Below are 8,269 nucleotides of genomic sequence, written 5' to 3'. Positions count from 1 at the left end.
GCGTAAGTGTATTTGTGCCAAACTAGTTGAAGCAGAACCGGAAGCAGCCCTCACATCCTAGGTGGCTGGTTTGCTCATGTTAGTTGAAAGAGCAGAGCCAATGGAGTTGGGAAGGGAAAAAGAGCTGAGACAGGAATAGACCATTAAGTGATGCTCCCTTCTTTTTTTTTTTTTTTTTGGTCCAGTCGTGGGGCCTGAACTCTGGGCCTGGGTGCTGTCCCTCAGCTCTTCAGCTCAAGGCTAGCGCTCTACCACTTGAGCCACAGCGCCACTTCCGGCTTTTTTCATTTTGCTTATGTGGTGCTGAGGAATCAAACCCAGGGCCTCATGCATGCAAGGCAAGCGCTCTACCACTGAGCCACCTTCCCAGCCCTGATGCTCCCTTCTTAAAAGTAAAACCTTCCTTTCTCAATTTAGCAGAGCATGGGCCTTGGAGGAGAGTTGCTGCTTGCCATTGAACCAAGGTGACGCTGTGTGGCCCAGGATGACTTTGAACTCTGTCCTGCCACAACTTCCCACATGCTGGGATTATAGATGAGTCTGTATTTACTCTGCTAAGCAGTCATGGTTGGCTCAGTGTCTAAGTGGGACTCGGGAATGTTACCTTTTCCTTGGCTACTAATCAGCTTCAAGTTCAACTTAATTCTGTACTCAGCAGGCTCTGAGTAGCCAAGTGCTCACCATAGAACCAAGTGAACTCAAGGAAGGTTCGTTCTAAGAGTTCGTTCTAAGGGTGAGCGTGCAGGACCCAAAGCAAGAGCCACCTGCTGCCTGTCATACCAGCTCCCTACCCTGGCAGTCACATCAAGGCGCTGCATGTCTAAGGGCTCTTCTAATGGGAAGATAAAGGTTCAAGACTCACCCTAGAGCTGTTACTTCAGTGGAAGTAAAATGAGTCCCCAGCTGACTCAGGTACAAGCGAGGTTGGGAGCCATACTTTTGTAAAAGAATTGAACTCAGGCTGAGTATGGTGCCTGGGCTGAGGCAGCCCCTGGTGCAGGGGAGGACCATGAGGGAGAAGGACTACTCTGTTGCTGAGCCCACCAGCAGTGGCCCTGGCAATGAGGCTGTATGAGAGGGGAGCAGTAGACTTGAGAGACACCATAAAAAAGCATGTCTGGCAATGTCAAGCAGGACTGGAGAGGAGCTGGGATTTTGTATTCGATTTAGGCTTTTCTTCCTTTGCAGGTCCCTAAGGGCTGCTGCATAGGTCTCTTCTCTGCTTGAGAAGAAGGAACTGTTGCTTACATCTTGGTAACTGGAAGGCCCCTGCTGGGAGCTGCGCTACTCAGCACAGGCTGCTAGCTTCAAAATTATCAAGCACTTTGAAGTTGGATATGCTGTGAAATATTTACATACTAGATAGCCTATTTTCTTTCAATGTGGAAAAAATGCTGAAATAATACTGTGGGATACATTGAATTAAAAATACACTTCATTTTTAAACCTTGCACATGTGGGCTGGTTGACTGCAATTCTAGATCAATGTTCCATGCACAGGTGAATTGTTGAAAGGACACTGTTGGATCTAGAATGGCACCAAGATCCTGTATTTTTAACAAGATCCCAGGTGACGCTGGTGCTGCAGTTTAAGGATCACACCAGGTACAGGAAGGTTCTTGAGAAATGTAGGAACAGAGTCTTGGACCTAGGGGGGGTCTGTAGAAGCTGAAGGTCTTAGCAGGGTGGTTCTTAAAGGCCATTGAGGGAGTTAATAGAACTCACAGTGGTCCTGTACCAGGACCACTGCTGCTCCTGCTAGGGACACAAGCCGGTCTTCCTTTTGTGGAAGTAACTGCTGAAGACACACTAATGTATGTCCTCCATCTACTACTTTCAAAAACTTACATTAAGAGCCACATAAATTTCAGCAATGTCTTCCTCATACTTGGGGAAATAAGCTACTAGTAAAGAGGGTAGCAAAGTATCATGTCTTACATTAAATACCTCACACAAAGATGAAGAGCATAAGGAACAGTGACAGGAATCTGACCTAGACGTGTTGATTTCCTAGCTGTAAGGACCTGTGTCCCCGAGGATTTGTCACTCAAATGGCTCTAGCCTCCCCTCCATCAACTTAGTGTCTTTAATTGTCCTGCCAATTTCTCACATTTCTTATAAGTATGGGTGAAAATCAGTGTTGGAACTCAGGGCTTCATGCTTGCTTGGCTTGATTACTCAATGCTCTACTTATTTGGACTGTATCTCCAGCCTGACATTTTGCTTGTTTTTCCTACTGTAGATAAGAGTCTCTGGGATTTTGCTCCCCAGGCTGGCTTCAATGGTGTGAGCCACCATTTTTCACTTTCTAAAGGAAGCCAAAGTCTCCATCACGCCTATCCCTAGTACTGTATCTCACACTTCTTCCTACAACAAAAGGCACAGCAGTCAATGTGGCTTTTGTTATTTTACGTTTTCTTTTTTATTGAGAATTGTTCCTGCTATTTCAGGTAAGTAAATTAAGTATGCCACTTCTACCTTTAAGCGAAATGATAACCTTTTTCTAGGGTAGTTCTGGGACTTGAACTAAGGGCCTAGGTGCTGTCCCTTACTTAGTTCAAGGCTAGTATTTTACCACTTGAGTCACAGCTCCACTTCTGGCCTTTTGGTAGTTAGTTGGAGATAGTGTTTCATGGACTTTCTCGCCCACCAGGCTGGTTTTGAGCCTTGATCCTCAGATCTTGGCCTCCTGAACAGCTAGGATTACAGATGTAAGCCCCTAGCGCTCTGTTCTGTTCTCTAACAACCAAAAGGCTAGAAGTGGAGCTGTGTTTCAAGTGGTAGAGTTCAAGCCCCAGTACTGGCACCAAAAAAGACATACATATTAGCAAAGTACTGTTAAAAAGATTTATTGCAATAATACAATTAAAAGTTTAGAAAATGTATGACTCAAACTGGTTTGGAAGTGACAGAACAAGGGGAATTCCCTCAACATCACACCACAGATACTCTGTAGGTTTAAAAGTAGGATACCAAATGCCCTTTCTTCCTGAAGTATTCTAATCCTGCCCACCATACCCAGTGGGGTGACATATTGTTTTCTCCTTTGTTACAACTGTGCAAAACTTTCCTTAGTTTTATTCCATTACATAAAAATGTAAGACATTTAATGCAGCCTGTATGGTGCCTGTGGGATGTTACTAGTATTCTCGTTTGGATCATTTTAAACTGAAAACAGCAAGTTCTATGGCTTTTTCTTTTTTTCTTTTTTTTTTTTAAGAAAAACTCAGTCTTTTTTTTTTTTTTAAGAAAGCTGTTTATATATGATTCTGGCACCTAAAGGAGAGATTTTAATGAGCAGCAATAAGTAGAAAAACACAGTGGTTGAAATATACACTCAAGAGTATTTACAGGGTGGATCCAGTGCAAAATGATGAAACCCAAATATTGGCTTATATTCAAAACCATTAAAGGCTTTGATTGCTTAACCAGACATAAAGTGCCTTTATCTGATATCAACACCAGCATGTACCTTCTCCAGCAATCCCTAAACGTCCTGCATCCTTGTGTTGTTACTCCAGCCATCAGTTTGTGGTCTCGTTGAGTCCCCTTCTTTAGCTTCACCTCATATTTGTTCATTCTATGTTATCCATTCTATGAATTTCAGCCAACAACCATGAGGCTAAGCACTTAGGAAAACGCTGTTTGCCCCACAAGGGGAAGCATGTCTCCTCCCTATGTGGGATACTCACAAAGCCTAGACTGTGGGCCTCCTGCAACTCCACCCCAAACTAGCAACACCAAAAATCTCCAAGGCAAAGGCCATAGAGCACCTCAGACCTCTGGAGGCAAGGTACCAACTATAATAATTACAATAAGAGAAGCAGCTAGGGCATGGCAAACCTCTGAATGATGGATCTGAGGTATAATCATGCTAATCACACTAAGAAGATAGGTAATAATGTTGGGAGTTTTTCTAGAATTTCTGTTTGAATTACATAGGATTTTTTTTGCAGTTATTAAAAATAAAAAATATTTACATATTTTATACATAATGCCTCTCATAGTTTTCTGTAAGATTGTCACTAAGAAAATGACAAGACATGGTGGTTGAAAGTAACCTCTCGGTGAAGGAAAGTTATATATAAAGTTCCCCAGGACAGGGTGGAATAGGCCCAGCTGTAAAGATGCTCTGCATTCTGCCCAAGGAGTGTAGAGCAGGAGCGGCCTGTAGCAAACAGAAGAAGGGCTTTCCTGTAAACACCTGCCACCTACTGAATCCCCCAGGGAGAATGGAGCAGGCCACTTCGTTACATGGCTTTAACTCGAGTCCAGATGGCATTTAGTTCACACAAGGGAATACCTACTCACAGAAGTAAGTTCCTGTTCAAAATGCACATAGGGTGGATGGCAGAAAATGCTGCAGGGAAGAATGACCTTGATTTTGATTCTCCTCAGAATACAGGAAATATGACATTATTGCAGCTAGTGTTTCTTCCATTTGTGAGTGTGGATTCTACAGAAAAAGACATTGGTTTCTTTGGTGTGTGGGGGGAAGAAAACAGGAATGTGATGAGCTATGACAGAGTGGAACAAATGAAATGCTTTAAACTACTACTCTCCTCAAAAAAAGACCACCCTCTGCAATGAGACCCAGCTCTTGGCTCTAAAACCCTAAGATGACCAAATTATAAAGAAATCAAGTATTTCAAATTGCTGCTGGCTCTCTACAAAAAACAATGGCAGAAAAATAAACTTAGTTTTTGCCTTTCAAGTCATCATCATCATCATCATCATCATCATCACAAATCACTTCCTGTGGCTCAACCAACCTAAAGAGCTAACTTAGTGTGAGGAAGAGACAGCATCATAGGACAACATAGGGTGGGGTCTGTGGAGCCTGGTGCAGGGCCCCACAGGTGGTCCTCCCGCCAGTGCTGTGTAGGCTGAGGGACCACTGCACCTCTGCCCTATCATCCATCGCGGGCCACCGCCTGACAAGCAGAAATGCTCATCTCCCTGCTTTAAACAACTGACAGTGGTTAACCTCTGTGTTGCAGGCACTACCATTATCTACGCAGATGAGGTTCCTAACAGCAGCAGAGCTGTCATGATGCGAATCCGGCCGTTTTGATCCATGCTCACTAACGGTGTCCAGTGTAAGCTTTGAACCAGGAGGTCACTGAGGCTGCAGCGGAGGATATCATCCCACCTGCACTGCTGCTCGAGATGGGTGGGGACACCTGGGAGCTCTGGCTCTGGGAGACTTCCACTGGTTGGGATGGGATGTCACAAAAGCGGGGGCTTGGCAGGTTCTCCCAGTCTGTGCCCAGGTCTGTTTCCTCATCACTTATATGCTCGTCTCCACTCTCATCTGACTCTCCAGCCACTCCAGGATCCACAAACTCCATGGACTCCTCAAGGTCTGCTTGTACCTCAAAGGGTCCTGACCTGTGTGCAGACAGAAGGGCCCATGTTAAGATGACCAGAGGCTGTTTCACTTAACCAGAGGCCAGATGCTGTCTTCCCAAGACCCACCCTCAAAGGGACCAAGCTACCCAGAGCCAGCAATGCACAATCTCCTGAGGTGCTGTGCACACTGGCGATCTATAACTGAGCTTACTTTATCCCAATAACATCTGCCATCCAAATTGGGACTAAAATTACAATACAGTATTTTTGCTCAAGTCTACCTATTTGTGAAGACTGACACAGAACCCATCCAGTCTATGCTGGTGGTCCAAGAAGGACTTCCTGTTTTAAATAAGTGTGGTACTAAAGCTACCAGCACAACTATGTTTATTGCAGCATTATTTACCATAGCTAAGATATGGAACCAACCCAGATGCCCCTCAGTCAATGAATGGATCAAGAAAATGTGGTATATATACACAATGGAATTCTATGCCTCCATCAGAAAGAATGACATTGCCCCATTTGTTAGGAAATGGAAAAACTTGGAAAAAATTATATTAAGTGAAGTAAGCCAGGCCCAAAGAAACATAGGTCCCATGGTTTCCCTTATTTGCAATATCTAGTATATGTATGAGTCAAGTGGAAAAGGTCAGATAATGTGATGTCAGGAAAATGAACCCTTAGATATGTATTTTAATGTTTTTTCTTTCATGCAAGTGTTTCTAATGCATTTTAAGATTATCTCTTTGTTGCTTTGTATGTCCCTTCCTCACAGTATAACCCCTGCTTTTACTATATTTGATGTCAGCATAACTTGTGGAGGAGATGGGGAAAAACCAGTTGTTTAAGGATACAGGTGGACCTGATGCAACAATGAGAAGTACAAGTTGTCATGTCCAAAACGAGCTTTATAACATCGGTGCGGGGGGGGTGGGGGGAAGGGAGTGGGGGGGAGGGGGGAAGGAGAAGGATTGGGATGGGGGGAGGGGGGAGGCTGGGAAGGGAAGGGATGGGAAGGGTAAACAAAGGAGGAGGCTGCAATGCTTGGTAAGAAATGTACGCATTATCCTGCCCATGCAATTGTAACCCCTCTGTACAGTAAGTTCACAAATAAAATAAAATTAAAAATAAATAAATAAGTGTGGTACCCATGCAGTATCATGCAGCATTCCAATGTGACAAAACTAGCTACATGATATATATACTATGGTATACTATTTAGTGTAGCACATGATAAGTGGTATACAAAAACATGTTCCTTGCTTTTTCCAGGGAAACTCTAAATCATAAACTCTTAAGACCGAAGAGGATGACCAAGCACACTATCAAAACTTCCTTGAACTGTTGTCAATGGCAGGCTCCTGCACGTCTTAAAATATCAAATTGTAATTGTGTGTTTGTGTGTGTGCACGCACACATGCCAATCCTGAGACTTGAATCAGGGCCTGGGCCCTGTCCTCGATGTTTTTTGCTCAAAGCTAGTGCTTTTCCGTTTAAGGCACACTTCCACTTATGCCATTTGGGTAGTTAACTGGAGATGAGTCTCACAGACTTTCTTGCCTGGGCTGGCTTCAAACTGCAATCCTCAGATCCCAGACTCCTGAGTAACAAGATTAGAGGCATGCTTCACCAGCACTTGACTTCAGTATGCAATTTTTAGGGACATGTTTGGTACATAGAATAAGCTAGGACTAGTCAGTATATTCATCTGCAGCAACTCCACGGTTTTGTATTGTATTTTAGGAGAACTCATTTCTCAAAGATCCCAAGAACCCATTCTCAGGCCTCACCTTATGCCAGCCCCTCAGCACCAGTGTGTGAACCACACAACAAATCTCACACAGGCTGTGCTGACAGTCCTGGCTGGCCTCCAACTCTCCTCCAGCCTCCTGCCTTAGCCCTTGTGCAGGAATTACTGGTGTGTTCCGCTACACCTAGCTCAGTCTTTTCCTTGTCCCCTTTCAAAGACCTATCAGCTCTGGCTTTGGGAGAGCAGGCAGCTGCCCCTCCATGTACTTCCCCCACAGGGGCAGCCCTAGATCTGGCTAACAGGTAGGACCAAGTCCTTGCAGCAATCCCTCCTATCTCCTTACTGCGATCCCCAAGATAAGTACGTCTAGCCCTGGTTCATTTCAAGTTTCACTGATAATAGTTTGGGAAAAATAACAGACAGAAATGAGAAATGACCTGTTATATAGTTATCTGTGCTCAAAGTTCTTTTGGTCTTTAGAATAACAAGGCCTGTACTGGCCCCAAGTGTACTTCACAGATGTGCAACCTCTGGCTGGCTCAAGGACCGCCCAGTTCTTCAGACATTATTAAGTAAATGGGAAGATGTACCCACAAGGTTTTCTTCTGGATATCCAATGAGCAGTTTACATTTTCAAGGAGCCCCTGGAGCATGACTCCCAAGTTCTTTAGGCCTTAGCCTTCCCACAGGCCATTATTTTGACAGGTCAGAGGGAGTAGGGTTCTTCCCTTCAAGCTCGGCCAAACTAATGAACACTGTAGCCCACATCATAGCTCTGTGGACCACTTCTGTTCCTGTTATGTTGCTTTTCTCCTTTTCCTTGGTTTACTGCAAAGCCATCTTGTCAGACCCTCACCACCTAGCTCTACTCCCCAGTAGGATCCTGCCCACCCCATCTCAGGCTGAGGGCCACTAACTCACTTCTGCTCCTCATGCCCCGAGGCAGGGGTCACTAGGGCTGCATGACAGCAGCAAATAACTTCTTCCCATTCCCACTGCTGATCCCTAGTTCTCATCCTACCCATTGGCAGTTTTCATTTGAGTGGGTCTTCCTCTCTCCTTTTATCACGGGCCCACTGCAGCTGCTGCTCCCTTTGCAGTTCAAGGAGCCACAACATAGCCTGCACTCCAGGCTGCGCTCCTGACTCTCCCAGGCTTCCACTC

General features: G+C 44.8%; 1 protein-coding gene across 1 annotated transcript in view; it reads right to left on the bottom strand.

Annotated features, from left to right (window-relative positions):
* Positions 1-2,833: 2,833 nt before the first annotated feature.
* The window catches only part of Atg14 (autophagy related 14), a 39,536-nt gene continuing 34,100 nt past the window's right edge, over positions 2,834-8,269 (bottom strand). Inside the window, exon 10 of the mRNA XM_013012331.1 lies at positions 2,834-5,391. Coding sequence (XP_012867785.1) covers positions 5,085-5,391 — 307 coding nt within the window. The 3' untranslated portion in view covers positions 2,834-5,084. The remainder of the gene's footprint in view (positions 5,392-8,269) is intronic.

This window comes from Dipodomys ordii, unplaced genomic scaffold, assembly GCF_000151885.1.
Source record: "Dipodomys ordii isolate 6190 unplaced genomic scaffold, Dord_2.0 Scaffold16, whole genome shotgun sequence".
Taxonomy (NCBI): Eukaryota; Metazoa; Chordata; class Mammalia; order Rodentia; family Heteromyidae; genus Dipodomys; species Dipodomys ordii.
The sequence above is the reverse complement of the archived record's forward strand: the minus strand, read 5'-3'. Positions and strand labels throughout refer to the sequence as shown.